Here is a 17,091-nt window from a genome sequence, read left to right on the forward strand (position 1 = left end):
TGGATGAGAGAGTTCAGAAGCTTTTTTCGAACAAGGCATCCTATGTACAAATGTAACATCCCCTAGAATTAAAGTTTTGACTTGAAAACTGTTTGATTTCATTTTGTAATAAGCTGATAATGCATAATAGTGCATAATAATTTAGAACATGCATTTTGAGTGTTTATTATTTTTAAAAATATACTGTTTTCATAGGCAGTTTGATCAAAAACATTTCAATTATACTTGAATAGTAGATGACTGGAAAATAACAATGACTGCAATTCCTATAGTTAATTTAGGAAAATATGAGAAAATATCTTTTGCATTATAATTTGGAACACAGTGTACACTAGCATAGATAAAAGGGATCTTTAGAAAAAGTATTTCTAAAGATCTGTTATCTTATGCTAATAAGCGCAGGGACTAGTTGCAAGGGCATTATATGCCCTGACGAGTCCGCCCTCTTATCATGTGAGTACACCCACATGGGCGTACTAACATGCTATTCAATTGAGCATCCCCAGCGGTGATGCGAGTACCTGTGTTCGCTGTGACCTCTCTTCTGTATGCCCGGCACTTCCGGTAATGCGCATACTGTGCATGACTAGAAGCGCCCAGCATTCAGAAGCGCTGTAACAGCGAACACAGGTACAAGCGTCACTGCTGGTGATGCTGAGTTGAATAGCATGTTAGTAAACCCCTGTAGGTGTACTAACAAGCTAAGAGGGTTGACTAGTCGGGGGATTTAATTCCCTTGCGACTAGTCCCTGCGCTCATTAGCATAAGATAAAAGATCTTTAGAAATGCTTTTTCTAAAGAGATCTATATCTATGCTAGTGTATACAGGGAGGGTTAGGTAGGGATTAGCAATATGTTCCCAGAACTGCTTGTGGTTCTGGGGGCATATTGCACCTGACAGGTTCCCTTTAAAAGGTTGTCTCTTGAGGACATTCTGTTCCAAGATAGGCAATAGATCCTGAAGGGAAGTGAGTGCAGCCCCAGCCTCCTGTGACTTCACGTTTGAGACTCCACTCAAATGAAGTGAAGTAAAAAAAAAAAAAAAAAAAACTCTTATAGAGATTAGCTAGATTAGAAGTGTAGGGAATTGTATAACAAACCTCATTACAAAAGTAGTGTGTAAAAATAGATAATTAAGAAGGACATTTTATGTACTGGACCACCCCTTTAATAACATAGTTCCGGTATATCATAGTTAGATTCAGAAAGACTACAAAGGCTAAAGATAGAAAAGCAATATAAAATTAGAACACTATTCACTTTCAGTTGTCTTTTGGCTAATCTTTTGATGCATTACGGTTTCATTGTCATTGCTTTATTTCCATACAGCAATCACATAGGTGACCATGATGACCATTTAAAAGAAATACATCTCATCAGTAGAAAATGGCAACAAACATTCACTGAAAATTTACATACATGCAAATACACACAAAAGGAAATAAGAAATAAGTACAAATATCTAGCAAATCCAATGGATAGGACTGATATTCTCCTAAACCAGCGACATTGAATTTTCCTTTGGGGAGCTGACAACTATTATCTTAAGAAAAGCTAAATAAGTTTATTTAGACTGCTATTTCAACACAAAGAAAGAACTTCCTGGAAGAAAGTCAAGTCAATTCAGGGCTTAGTTTATCGGCCTTTTTACACCGCGTAGCATTCTCAGAGGCTTGAAGCTAAATACTATAGAACATTTATTTTCCATGAGGTTTGTTGCAGAATAACAATATCACCCTTACTTCATACATGTGAAGATTTAATGTATTTAGATACAGAAGTGTTGGTGGTTCTGGTTTACAATGTTGCCAGTTTTGGAGCTGTCCAATACTGAATAGTTTATTGCACTATTTTACGATACATGATCGGAAAAACACAAAATTATATTAATCACCAACTTCCATGGATTTAAAGGGAATCTGTCACCATGTTTTTGCCACCTAATCTAATTGCAGCGTTATGTAGAGACAGAGATTCTGATTGTAGAGATGTGTCACTTACTGAGATGCTTGGTGTAGTTTTGATAAAATCACTGTTTTATTACCAATAGAAGACTAGGAAATCTACTGCCATGTAGTCCTCCACATTATTGAGTTGTGTTTAACCCCGCCACCAACACTAACAGCTTTCTACCTACGCACAATGTACACAGAAAGCTGTCAATCAGTGGTGTGGGCGGGGTTAAACAGAGCTCAGCATTTAGAGAATTGGTAAATCTACAGAAGATAAAAGTTTTATAAAAGATACAACACAGCCTAGTAAGTGACACATCGCTGGAAAGCGGGCTTATAACTCTACATCATGCTGCTCTCAGATGAGGTACTGAAAATCTAGTGACAGATTCCCTTTAATAACCTCTTATATGTATAGCACTGGATTTTTAGGACTTTTGGTGCATGTATAATGTACATACATGCCAATGTATGTAAAGCGCTGTGGAATTAATAGCGCTATATAAATGAATAAATATTATTATTATTATTATTATTATTATTATTATTATTATTATTATTATTTGGGAAGGTGTTAAGGGAGCAAACAAATACTTGGGCAAGTTCTTATTTCTAAAGACTATGGACATTTTGCAACTATTATTTATTTATTTTACTCAGATGTTTCTAAAATAGGAATTAAAGTAATTTTTCAAATACTTGATTAATATATCTACAACTAGTATGCAAACCTATATGTATCCATAGTTACAGACTACAAATGAACCCTGTGTAGTCTGATTCTGAAAGTTCAATAACACCCATAGGCTGTGTGCACACAGTGCATTTTCATCATTTTTTTTTCATGCATTTTTTAGTGCAGTTTTGTCACAAAGCTGCAAGAAAATCCTGATGCCAAGAAAGTCAATGAGAATCCTGCAGTGTAGCGCACATGTTGAGTATTTTTTCCATGCAGATTTGGTGCAGAATATAATCTGCAGCATCTCAATTGTTTCTGCAATTTTGCCTGCTTTTTTCATACATTGAATTCAATTGAAAAAATGCATGCAAAAAAGTATCAAAAACTCATCTAAAAGTGTAAAACCACATGCAAAAAAGTGGTTAGCACTGCAGTCTTGTAGCACTGGGGTCCTGGGTTAAAATCCCACCAAGAACAACATCTGCAAGAAGTTTGTATGCTCTCCCCGTGTTTGCATGGGTTTCCTCCTGGTACTTTGGTTTCCTCCCACATTCCAATGGCATTATTATAGGAAATTTAGATTGTGAGCCTCAATGGGGACAGTGTTACTGATATATGTAGAGCGCTGCGGAATATGTTGGCGATATATAAAAATAAAGATTATTATTATTATTATTATTATTAATAATAATAATAATAAAGCATAATAAAGCCTAAAACCTCCTAAAAAGTTTAAACAAAGAGTGGTTTTACCCTGTGTTTTTACTGCCAAGACATGCAGAAATGGTGCAGACATTTCGGCAACCAAATACGCAACGTGTGCACATACCCCTACATTTATCCCATCTACTACCTTCTTAGATAAGCTAGGAAAGGGTGCAGATTACCGCATTTCACTTTACTGCAGGATCAGTCTATTTTTTAATATTATATTACTATGGCAACAAACAGATCTGCACCAAAACCATGGGATATTTCAGTAACTTTTTTGTTTTAGATGCATAAGATCAGTAAAAACAATTGATTACAGATTGAACATGACCTTTTTGCACAACAATTGATTCAGTCTCTCATATAAAAATGTTACAATATTCCATTGCAACTCCAAAAATTGCCAATCCGGTAAGGATAAAAAAAATCCCAACGAAAAGTAGAAGACATTTAAAGTTTAGATATCACTTTGCAAGGAAAAGGTACAAGCCTAACCCCTTACCACTACATGGCAGTGATCGTACCCCTTTATTAAAGGAAAGGGCATCCGGTGCAACTCGCTTATAAATTGAAATATCTAACTACTACCCTTCTTCTAACATGCAGTCTCCCTTTCCTCAGTGGCATTAATTTATTTAAGATGTTAACAGTAGACGGAAAGAATGAGGTCTTAAATCAAAGGCCTTGGTGAACTAATGATCAGGAAGAAAGCTGTTGAGAGTTGTGTTGTCTCCATCGCTCTCCTCCACGCTGGAAGCAAAGGTTTTTAATCTTTTAGGCTTTGGTTTGTTCTGCTGGTCATTGTCTGGCATGAGAGAAGAAATGCACCTCATTTCTGTGTAGTTGACTGGGTGACGTAGCTTGTTTTTCTGTTTCATGGAAGAAACTTTGGCAGCAAGTGCTATGGTTGAAATAATAAAGATGGTGCATACAACAGCAAGGATTAAGATCGTAAGCATGCACTGTCTCATTATAGACTGTGTGTTCACTTTCTCTTCTAAAGATGTAGATATATTTGTTACTTCAGACGGTTTTCCAGGGAAACTAGAGGTGACATAGTGTTTAGTTGTTTGATCATTTACGATAACTGCTGTTGAGGATGGGGAGGTCTTTGGTGTGGTAGCCTCCAACACTTCATCATTGGTAGTAGTTTGTTGGCTGCTTGTGTCTTGACTGTCTTTGGAACTAATGTGGCTTAGAGTGGTGTCTTTGTTAGATGTTTTGCTTGTTAAAACAGGTAATTCTTCAGAAGTGGTAGGGTTTATTGGTAATTCCGTGACCAGAGTTCGTGACTGTGTAGGTGTGGTTTTGTCCTCACTGAGGGTCTGTACAGCTCCATTTGTTGTTTGCTCTAAATCAGATAAAGGGGTACTGTCATCCTCATCAGGTTCAGCTCCTTTTGTTGTCTGCTCTAGATCAGCTAAAGGGGTTGTTTCCTCTTTACTCAGGGTCATTTTCTTAATTTTTGTATGAGGAGCACTAGTTGCATCCAGAGTGTATGGAGTGGCATCAGAAAGGTCTTCCAAAAAGGGGTCTTTTGGAACAACTGTTGAAAGGATATTTTCATGTGGCTTGTCATCCACCTTGGGAGACTTCTCATCTAACGGTTCTCTTTTCAAGCGAGCTAATAGGAATTTGTCTTCATCCATTTTGTCCTGTGAGTGCCACTCCCACTTGTAGGCAATGCCAAAAGGAGAATTATATGGTTTGTATAGGGTGTTATCATCATCAGTCAAAAGTGGTCCATTTCGAAGAGGAAGCTTGTATGGAATAGCAGGGGACATCAACAGACCCAACAGTAATGTTGACAGAAAAGACATTCTTCCTGAAATATGGAATTTTATAGTTAGAGTCAGTAGTTTTGTAGTAAACATGGTAAAAACTAGGTCACAATTTTGAAAATATTACATATATGCTACTGGACATTCACCATAAGCTGACTTTTTTGAAGACTATATTTACCACTGTCTGAAGAATATATCTATTCAGGATGTGTAGTGCATAAAAAATTATTAATTAGTCCTGATTACTTACCAATTAATTAGGCAGTGGTTACATATTTACCATAAGGAAATTGCCCAAATAGCCATTCCCCATATTGGTCTAGTAAATAGCCATTTACTAGAATAGTTTAACCGTTCTGTCACCACCTCCCTCTGCGCTGATGTTGGTTAGCCTTGACCTTTTATAATCCAGCCCTGTACCAGGACAATCCTACTTTTGCCACAACTGTCTGTTCCAATGTCATCCTGTGAAGGGCTCTCCAAGGTGGACATTTCTAACATGAGGCAGTGGCATAATTACAACTGGACACTGGAGGGATTGAACTCTAGTCTTTACCACAGTGGCTTCAAGTTTAGCTTGTTCAAAGCAAACTAAATAGTACTGAACTCATGACACATAACATGTTTTACAGCTGAACTGAAAAATGGAAGTCCATGAAAACCGTAATGGAGGAAGTGAGATGTTTCAGGCTCAGTGACACTAGAGGAGCATAGGCCTCATTTATCAAAAATAACTAACTTGTTGTTTATAGCAACCAATCAGAATACAGCTTTCATTTCTTATACTGTGCTGATAACCACAAAATCAATGCTAAGACTGGTTGCTATGGGCAACAAAGCCAGTGTTTGGGCTTGACAGATGTGAAAAGTAAGGCTTGTTTTGTATATGACGGTGTTTCAACTAGTATATTTCTTCGTGCCATATGTGTCTTTACATGGCTCTCGGTTAGACAGTCAGTACAGTTAACACATGCACTATAGAAGCCTAGGCATGTCCGGCAAGGAGAAAATTCCTTTGTGGTGATGAAGTATAGCTGCTTCATTCATAGAGTACTTAGTACATTTTACTGCCTTAAAAACTTAATAGAGTCCTGAAGGAGGATAGAATAAAATGTACATCTGCAGACATATCAAGAATAAGGAAAGCTTTGCATAGAACAGGATTATGTCACCTTTTCTCTATAATGAGCAAAATAACGCATAAGCAATAAATATGTCAAAATATAGAGATGTCCATTATTACATCATTAAAGGGGTTTTCTGAAACTTTAATATTTTATTGGTGGATGCACCAACTCCTGACACTGCTGATTGGACAGGTGAATTAAGGGACTCCATCTGCAGTAAACAATGAGCTTTAGAGTATGTCCGCACGCTGCATTCTTGATTTGACAAAAAAATGCACCCTCTGGAAGACTTTGACAATTGTAAACACTGCGTTTGACAAAAAAAATGCAACTAAAACGCATGCGTTTTGCATGCATTTTTGACAGTGCGGTCCCACGGCAATTCAGCTCTGCTACATTCCTATTCTGTTACAGCAGCACCATAGAGCATGACTGCCCGCTGACAGCAGACAGAGACAGAGCCGCGCAATGAAAATGAACTCTTGTGAACCTCTGACGTCAGTGCTGCGACACAGGCAGTAGTGTGGGGCCCGCAGCTGTGAGGTCAGAGGTGCCGCCGAGTTCATCATCATCTAGCAGCTGTCTCTGTGTCGCAGCCTGATTTGCGGTCACAGGTGAAGGACTCTCCTGTGACCAGAAATCACCTGAGTGAGGGTACCACTGATCGTGCTGCTCACTACAGTCACTCGTGTGATTTGCTGTCACAGGTGGAGGACTCCAGCTGTGGCCGCGGATAACCTAAGTGACCTCACCGCTGATAGCGCAACTCACTTCAGTTGCTGAGTGGAGCTCACAGCAAGCGGTTGTGCTCTATGGCCGCTCGCTGTCAGAGTCAGATGTAGCAGTACTGGAAGCGCCGTGGGACCTTGTGTGGATTACTTCAGACCTGGAGGGTTGTGTTCAGGTTAATGAAGTGGTGAAAGAGGGTTTGTTTTTTTTCACTTTTAATTCAAATAAAGGATTTTTCTGTGTTCATGTTTATTTACTTTCACTTACAGTTTAGTGATGGGTGTGTCTCATTGACGCCTGCCATCACTAAGCTAGTACTTAGTGGCAGCTATGGGCTGCCATTAACTCCTTATTACCCCGATTGCCACCGCACCAGGGTATTCGGGATGAGCCAGGTGAAGTCCCAGGACTGTCACATCTAATGGATGCGGCCAGGGCCGGATTATAGGCGGGGCAGGCGGGGCTGGAGCCCAGGGGCCCCCACCAAAAGAGCTTCTAAGGGGGCCCCCACCATACTTGGCACTAGGCACCTGTCAGCATTTTTTTTTCACACCCTCTCCCCCTCCGTAAAGACAGTCTAATAAATCAGCTGTGTTTTCGGGGGGGGGGGGGGCGCACCGCTATTTATTTGCATCTGCGTCTTTAAGACGCAAAAACAAACTGCGGGCACAGGACGCTGATTGACCTCGGAAGTACCAGCGGCCGCTTGAACTTCCGGGGTCAGAGGTGTGCTAATGCTCCCTGCTATGTGCTGCGGCCGTACCTAGAAGCAGGGGCACGGTGTGGTGGGCCGCTGTCTGCTGTCCCCGCTGCGCTCCTTACATGCCAGGCACACTAGCAGGAGCAGGAGGCAGCGAGCTGTGCCGGCTCTGCTGTGTGCCGGCTCTGCTGTGTGCCGGCTCTGCTGCGTGCCGGCTCTGCTGCGTGCCGGCTCTGCTGTGTGCCGGCATGTACACTGCAGAGGAGCGCAGCAGAGCCGATTACCGCAGCTTCCTGTTTCCGTTCCTATTCAAATGTATTTGCGTCTTTCAGACGTAAATACATTTGAACAGCGCGCCGGGACTGGGCCCCGCCCCCGACGTGCAGCAACGTGATGAGATCAGCACCTTGCTGACATCATCACAGTGCTGCCGGCGCCACACTGGGGACATGAGGAAGCGAGCGCTCCATGAAGGAGCTGAAGAGACAGGTGTAATTAATGGGGATGAGTGAGGAGGGGCAGAGGACACAGAACGGGGAACATTTGTGAAGGAACACAGCTCTGTGACAGGCAGAGGAGGAGTACTGTATTCCGAGGGAGGGGGGGAGGCAGGAGTGTGTAGGGATGGAGCAGTGTAATTTGTGTGTGCAGGGGGTGATGAGGGCTGTATTGTGTGTGGGGGGAGGGGTAATGGAGGGTGCATTGTATTGTGTGTGGAGGGAGGGGTAATGGAGGGTGCACTGTATTGTGTTTGGGGGGGAGGGGTAATGGAGGGTGTATTGTGTGTGGGGGGAGAGGTCATGAGGGGTGCATTGTATTGTGTGTGTGTGTGTGGGGAGAGAGGTAATGGGGGGTGCATTGTATTGTGTGTGGGGAGAGGGGTAATGGGGGGTGCATTGTATTGTGTGTGGGGAGAGGGGTAATGGGGGGTGCATTGTATTGTGTGTGGGGAGAGGGGTAATGGGGGGTGCATTGTATTGTGTGTGGGGAGAGGGGTAATGGGGGGTGCATTGTATTGTGTGTGGGGAGAGGGGTAATGGGGGGTGCATTGTATTGTGTGTGGGGAGAGGGGTAATGGGGGGTGTATTGTATTGTGTGTGTGTGTGTGGGGGGGGAGGGGTAATGTGTGTGGGGGGAGGGGTAATGGGGGTGCATTGTATTGTGTGTGGGGGGAGGGGTAATGGGGGTGCATTGTATTGTGTGTGTGTGTAGGGGGAGGGGTAATGGGGGGTGTATTGTGTGTGTGTGTGTGTGTGTGTAGGGGGAGGGGTAATGGGGGGTGTATTGTATTGTGTGTGGGGAGGGGTAATGGGGGGTGCATTGTATTGTGTGTAGGGGTAATGGGGGGTGCATTGTATTGTGTGTGTGTGTGTGTGTAGGGGTAATGGGGGGTGCATTGTATTGTGTGGGGGTAATGGGGGGTGCATTGTATTATATGTGTGTGTGTGTGTGTGTAGGGGTAATGGGGGTTGTATTGTGTGTGTAGGGGTAATGGGGGGTGCATTGTATTGTGTGTGTGTGTGTGTGTGTGTGTGTAGGGGTAATAGGGGGTGCATTGTATTGTGTGTGTGTGTGTGTAGGGGTAATGGGGGGTGCATTGTATTGTGTGTGGGGAGAGGGGTAATGGGGGGTGCATTGTATTGTGTGTGTGTGTGTGTAGTGGTAATGGGGGGTGTATTGTGTGTGTGTGTGTGTGTGTAGGGGTAATGGGGGGTGCATTGTAGTGTGTGCGTGTGTGTGTAGGGGTAATGGGGGGTGCATTGTAGTGTGTGCGTGTGTGTGTAGGGGTAATGGGGGGTGCATTGTAGTGTGTACGTGTGTGTGTAGGGGTAATGGGGGGTGCATTGTATTGTGTGTGCGTGTAGGGGTAATGGGGGGTGCATTGTATTGCGCGTGTGTGTGTGTGTGTGTGTGTGTGTAGGGGGAGGGGTAATGGGGGGTGTATTGTATTGTGTGTGGGGAGGGGTAATGGGGGGTGCATTGTATTGTGTGTAGGGGTAATGGGGGGTGCATTGTATTGTGTGTGTGTGTGTGTAGGGGTAATGGGGGGTGCATTGTATTGTGTGGGGGTAATGGGGGGTGCATTGTATTATATGTGTGTGTGTGTGTGTGTAGGGGTAATGGGGGTTGTATTGTGTGTGTAGGGGTAATGGGGGGTGCATTGTATTGTGTGTGTGTGTGTGTGTGTGTGTGTGTGTGTAGGGGTAATAGGGGGTGCATTGTATTGTGTGTGTGTGTGTGTGTGTGTAGGGGTAATGGGGGGTGCATTGTATTGTGTGTGGGGAGAGGGGTAATGGGGGGTGCATTGTATTGTGTGTGTGTGTGTGTAGTGGTAATGGGGGGTGTATTGTGTGTGTGTGTGTAGGGGTAATGGGGGGTGCATTGTAGTGTGTGCGTGTGTGTGTAGGGGTAATGGGGGTGCATTGTAGTGTGTGCGTGTGTGTGTAGGGGTAATGGGGGGTGCATTGTAGTGTGTGCGTGTGTGTGTAGGGGTAATGGGGGGTGCATTGTATTGTGTGTGCGTGTAGGGGTAATGGGGGGTGCATTGTATTGCGCGTGTGTGTGTGTGTGTGTGTGTGTGTAGGGGGTGATGGGGGGTGCATTGTAGTGTGTGTGTGTGTGTGTCAGAGATGTGTGTGTAAGAAGCAGTACTGTGTGTGTATATATGAATTAGAGCAGTCTGTGCGCCCCCCCCCGAACTATATGGGTTCCCCAGAGCGCTATGTCACCCATCGCAGTGATGAGTACACCACCAGAGCTGTTTGCCACTCCAGTAACGTCTATGCCCCCTGCCCCTCCTGTAATGTATATATCGTAGCCCCCAGCCCCTCCTGTGATGTATATACAGCAGTGCTGTCAGTGTGCAGTCATGTCTGTTAGTGACAGCCATCGTGAAACAGCCACATGTCCTGAAGGAGCTGGACGGAAACAAGCGGGAGAGGTGAGTGAGGCTGCTGGCGACTTTCCCATATTAATACCTGTAAGGGCTCATGCGCACGTAACTGCTGAATATTCTGCAGCGATTTGACAGCACATGTGCGCGTCAAATCGCTGCAGAATCACTGCATAATGGATGCAGTTTTTCTGTACAAAAAAAGCCGATTTCATGCGCTCTGGCTGCTGCCCCCACCATAGACAGAGCAGGGGCTGCATCCATAGCGCACGGAATAATTGACATGCTCATTTTATGAACGCACAGATTTGGGTCAACATTTTAGCACCCAAATCGCTGCGTTCATAAAAGCAATGGGTGCACGTATCATGCACAATCTACATAGATTGTATAGGGGACGCAGGACGCATGCATTTACACTGCAGTGCTATACGCAGCGTAAATGCATGTAATTACGCAACGTGCGCACGAGCCCTAATGCGTCTGTGTCTGCATGTATGTCAGTGTATATGACTGTGCATATATTTGTCTGTTTATATGTATTTTTCTGAATTTGTCTTCAAATATGTATATGTACGTATGCGTGTATGTGTATGTGCGTGTCTGTGTGTGGATGGGGTCCACTGAGACTCTTTCACCCGGAGGCCACAAAACCCTGGAGCCGGCCCTGGCTGCCTTAACATTGGGATCAATAAAAAATATGTGACAAAAGCGGGCTTTACACGCTACAATATATCTAACGATGTGTCGGCGGGGTCACGTCGTAAGTGACGCACATCCGGCATCGTTAGTGATATTGTAGTGTGTGACAGCTACGTGCGACCCTGATTGTGCGTTAAAACGTTGATTGCATACACGTCGTTCATTTTCTAAAAATTGAACGTCTCTTTGTTCATCGTTCTTGAGGCAGCACACATCGCTCCATGTGACACCCCGGGAACGATGAACTGCAGCTTACCTGCGTCCCGCCGGCAATGCGGAAGGAAGGAGGTGGGCGGGATGTTTACGTCCCGCTCATCTCCGCCCCTCCGCTTCTATTGGCCGGCCGCTGTGTGACGTCCCTTTCACTTCAGGAAGTGGATGTTCGCCGCCCACAGCGAGGTCATTTGGAAGGTAAGTACGTGTGACGGGGGTTAATCGTTTGTGCGACACGGGCAACAAATTGCCTGTTCCGCACATACGATGGGGGCGTGTGCGATCGCATACGAGATCGAAATGTGTAAAGCAGCCCTAACTCTACTTTCTGTGTGTAAGTGGACAGCTGTGATTTATCCTGGACTGTATCTGTATTGTAGTGCTGTAAATCTGAATGTGGCAGAACAGGATAAGATAAATGTTCATTGGATTTATATCTAAATGCTACGGTTCGTGCTCTACTGTTATGGCTAAAAATGTTAACGTTATGGGGCCCCCACCAGATTTTCTGCCCAGGGGCCCCCACCAACCTTAATCTGGCCCTGGATGCGGCAACTCCAGGTGGCTGCTGGCTGATATTTTTAGGCTTGGGGGCTCCCAATAACATGGGTCTCCCTAGTCTCAGAATACTAGCTCTCAGCTGTGTGGCTTTATCTTGACTGAGTATCAAAATTAGGGGGGGACCGTATGCCATTTTTTTAAAATTATTTATTGTACTGCACGATATAGACCTGCACACCAGTGGCTGTGATTGGTTGCAGCCTGACTGCTGTGACTCAACATGGGGGCGTGTCTGACTGCAACCAATTATAGGCACCAGTAGGCGGGAAAAGCAGGGAATATGAGATGAGCCTAATGAGCAGGGGAAGTAAATATGGGATGAGCCTAATGAGCGGCCGGCGCTTTCAGAAGCAGGAGAGGCCACGGGAGCAGTGTGATGGTGATCAGTGAGTATGAAGGTGAGAGGGGGAGAGAGAGAGACTGAGACCGTGAGAGAGACCAACAGAGAAAGAGACCGAGAGACCTGCATTTTTGTTGACAAAAACGGATCCAAAATGCAACCAAAATGCAGTGAAAACACACAGCTAAACATTTTGGTTGCGTTTTGACACATCTCATTCATTTCAATGGGTGGAAAAGGCAAGCAAAACGCAATGAAGAAGTGACATGCTGTTTTTTTTAGGCAACGATTTTGACAAATATTTGTCAAACAAAACGCTGCCTAAAAAAAAAGCAATGTGCGAATGGAAATTTATGATTTATCATAGACTTTGCTGGGGAAGCAAAATTCATGCATTTTGTCAATGACGCAGTGCAGTTTAAAACGCAACCAAAATGCAAGAAAAAAGAAAAACGCAAACGTGCGCACATGGCCTTAGAATTAGGCTTAAGCTGTATGTATGGTGCTGGGCCTAGATAAGAAATAAGAATGAGTTACTTATAGCACCGCTGCCCCTTAATTCAGCTAAATAGTGAGTATGCCTGGAGATACAGCCAATAAAAATAAAGAAAAGTAATGAAATCTCCTAAGGATTGTAAGGATGAACCTTCAATATTAAAGTCTCAACTGTAGCTGTAAATTTCCTTAATTTACCTAACCAATGTGGGAGCCAGGAGATGGATCCGCACTCAAATATTAATGTGATCATTAGTACTAATACTTAAAGTATATGTCACTACTACAGCGATCCTGTCATGTCACACCAACTGTGAACATTGGCTTAAAGGGGTAGTCCCATCTCCAAGATCCTATCGCAATTTGTAGTAGGTGTAATAATAATAATAATATTTGCAAATAACTCCAATTATAAATGTATTATAGTTCTCCTGATATAGCCAAGCTTACCTCATGTGTAGGACATTGCAGCTCAGGTACCTATGGTTACGACCACAAGCAACAAAATAACTATCTGTCACTTCATGATTGAACGTAACCATGGATACCTAAGCTAAAATACCCTGCACATGAGGTAAGAGACATGGCTATATCAGGAGAACTATACTATATTTCTAATTGGATATATGTGCTAATATTATTATTATTATTATTATTATTATATCTACTACATATTTGGATAGGACCTTGGAGATAGGAATAACTCTTTAATAGACAGCTATACAAAGCCATATTGAGATGCAGCAATGTGCAAATGTTACTATATGAACATATTCAGAAACAGAAGAATTGTTGCAGATTTTTGTGCAGATTCTGCATCAAAATATGGAACACATTTTCATCAGGTCTAAAGAAAGCCTAAGGCTATGTGCGCACGTTGCGTACAGTCACTGCAGAAATTTCTGCAGCGATCTGAAGAGCACATGTGCGCTTTAAATCGCTGCAGAAATGTCCGTAGTGAAAGCCGGTTCCATGCGCTCTGCCTGCAGCTCCTGCCATAGACAGAGCAGGGGCTGCAGGCAAAGTGCAGGAAAGAAGTGACATGTCACTTCTTTTTACGCAGCGCTTCGGCAGTAGCCGAAGCGCTGCGCTCTTAAACGCCACGTGCGCACGGCCCCTGCACAATCTCCATAGACTGTGCAGGAGACGCAGGACGCATGCAGTTACGCTGCGCTACAAAGCGCAGCGTAACTGCATGTATTTACGCAACGTGCGCACATAGCCTAAGGCCTTGTGCACATGCTACGTTTTTTGATGCAATTTTTACCCATACACATTAAACTAAGAGAGAAAGAAAAAAAAGATCTCGGCACTCCAAATATGCAGAAATAAATGTTAGCTGTTGTATACAAGCAATCCAAAGCAATTCGAGTGACATTTTGGTGCAATACACCAGAGGAGATGGAAGGATTAAAGAACTTTGGTATACGTACTCAGGTTCGCTCTGAAAGGCGCCTTCCAGAGCCGCAATGGTCCCATATACCGTAGCGCTTTATCTTGTCTGTCTACTCTCTATCACATTGTGATCCTACTCGGGCATGAAAATAAACAATCCAAATATAACATACATTCATCAAGTGAAATTTTTTTTTTTAAAAAAAAGGGGGTTGTTTTAGCCAACTGATGGCAAACTGTCATGATCTGGAAAGAAGACAATAGTCAAATAAAGGATCGTTCATCCATAATTGATCTTTCATTCAAGAACGTTCAAAGAAAGATTCAAATTGTCTCTCCAGGAAAGGAGACAAACTCTAGCGCCACCTATTGGAAGTAGCAATCCTAAAAGTCAAAAGTGGCCTTCTAACAAGCCTTTTCATATGACCTAGTATATATGTCAGATTAGAATTCCAATTTGTAGACACGGTGTTTCGGGGTGATTGCCCCTCGTCAGTGCAAAGTGTGGGTAACTGATCTGGCCTATGAGAAGCTAATGGAGGACCAGGGGGGGAAGACTATTCTCCTTATAGAGACCTGACAAACCAGTCTGGCTGTCAGTGGTAACGGGACTTATAGCTGCAATGCCCCTCTGGGAATTAGAAAGATTGTTTGTTGTATGTCATTGGAAACATATAGGTAGGTTGCGCCAGTAGTGGACACAGACAGAAGAGGACCCCTGTGCAAGAACTATTTATGGGCCCTTTGCAGCCCAATAGCTCATTATAATACAAAATTCCACCTGATATGGAGGAAGAAGAGGGTCCCCTTGACATCTTGGGCCTCTCTGTGGTTGCACCATTCATATGTCGGCCCTTGGGGTGAGCGACTATAAGGAGCAAAATGGATTAAAATGTGTATGCTACATCAATGATCATTCAGCAAACATTCATTCAATAGTAGTCCACCCTTAACCTACTTTTGTCTAACGTGTATGACCACCTTAAGAAAAGACATAATGTGACCAATGCCAGTCATGTGGTTAAGCAACTTGCTTACAACATGCAGCTCTTGTCCTGATCTCATCCAGGAAATGATGCTTTTTGTTCTCACTGCTGATTTCGAAATTGTTAAATGTCGGTAAAGTCTTTAAAAATTTAGAAAACAATTTTACCTGATGATTTCTACAGTCAAAAGGGAAGTTTCAAAGATCATGCCCAAAAAGCAAAGAATTGAAACAAATAATAAAAGCGAAAGAACTATAGGATAGATAGAGATAGATAGATGATAGATAAAATAGATAAATAAATAAATAAATAGATAGATAGATAGAGATATACCATATATATAAAATTAAAAGATTGAACAATGATATGCAAAATAAGACATAGTTAATATTAGTACTGTTAAATTGCATAGAGAAGTATAAGTGTGATAAGTTCACTTGCAGATGACTATAATGTTTGTCATTAGTAGATGATAGATAGATAGATAGATAGATAGATAGAGGGATAGATAGATAGATAGATAGATAGATAGAGGGATGGATAGATAGATAGATAGATAGATAGATAGATAGAGGGATAGATAGATAGATAGAGGGATGGATAGATAGATAGATAGATAGATAGAGGGATAGATAGATAGAGGGATAGATAGATAGAGGGATGGATAGATAGAGGGATGGATAGATAGATAGATAGATAGATAGAGGGATGGATAGATAGATAGATAGATAGATAGATAGATAGATAGATAGATAGATAGAGGGATAGATAGATAGATAGAGGGATAGATAGATAGAGGGATGGATAGATAGATGGATGGATAGATAGAGGGATGGATAGATAGAGGGATGGATAGATAGATAGATAGATAGATAGATAGATATCTTGGTGACCCATCAGTTTCTTACCGTAAAAATCCTTCCTTGCGCAATATACAATTTAATGATGGAGATGATCTGCTCTTTTCTTATTCAGAAGCATTTCAGGGCTGCAGCCTTTAAACCATGTACCTGAAGAAGACAGGAAATATAGACGAAGGGTGTGGAGTCTTTAATAAATAAGGAAGAACAGGACTGCAGGCTGTGGTTTCTTGTAAGGCGGGGGTTAGTGAAAGATAGAGTGTATGTGAAAGAATACAGTTTTGTAAAAAGGAAAGGAGTGACGGATAGAGACATAGATTAGACAGGCAGAAGCAAATGTATATTTCACATAATAAGATATGCGTTGTGACCCATAGCGCGAGCTGGGAGGATGGTTAGAAATAAGGCACAGGACACAACTATGCAGACATGATTATACACGCAAGAACTTACAAGCGCTCAGTCATCTTCTGCTTAACCCTGGAAACACATTGTCGGTTAGTGAATCACCGGTTTGATTTTATATACATTTTAAATGCATCCATCAAAATCATCAACTTGGTTATGACAGGGTTTTGGTATTTAGAGGAATGCTAAAGGAATAGTATTTTTTGCTGCAACATTACAGCACAGGCGCTCTTCATATGACATTTCCCACCACAGTATTCAGTGTTGACCAGTTATAAAGCCAGAGAACAGCCTGTCTATATGGTAACCATAAATTTGCTCTATGTAAAAATAAATTCTAATGTCCCAACATTAACCTAAAAAGGTTTCCTCAACTTGAAAATCACTTTTTAGGCTAGGTTCACACACACTGCGTTTTTTTGACGCTGCGTTTTTGTGCGTTTTTTGCGCCAAAAAACGCACAAAAACACACACGCGGCAAAAAACGCACGCGTTTTGCCGCGATTTGGTGCGTTTTTTTGCTGCGTTTTTGCTCACTGTGTCTTTATTCGTTTTT

General features: G+C 42.7%; 1 protein-coding gene across 1 annotated transcript; it reads right to left on the bottom strand.

Annotated features, from left to right (window-relative positions):
* Positions 1-1,299: 1,299 nt before the first annotated feature.
* SELPLG (selectin P ligand) lies at positions 1,300-16,464 on the bottom strand. Its single transcript, XM_075320017.1, has 2 exons — positions 16,176-16,464; positions 1,300-5,167 (listed from the first exon to the last, which is right to left on the bottom strand). The coding sequence occupies exon 2, from the start codon at positions 5,160-5,162 to the stop codon at positions 4,035-4,037; it is 1,128 nt and encodes a 375-aa protein (XP_075176132.1). The 5' UTR covers positions 5,163-5,167; positions 16,176-16,464; the 3' UTR covers positions 1,300-4,034.
* Positions 16,465-17,091: the final 627 nt, after the last annotated feature.

The sequence above is a fragment of the Anomaloglossus baeobatrachus genome, chromosome 1 (genome assembly GCF_048569485.1).
Source record: "Anomaloglossus baeobatrachus isolate aAnoBae1 chromosome 1, aAnoBae1.hap1, whole genome shotgun sequence".
Taxonomy (NCBI): domain Eukaryota; kingdom Metazoa; phylum Chordata; class Amphibia; order Anura; family Aromobatidae; genus Anomaloglossus; species Anomaloglossus baeobatrachus.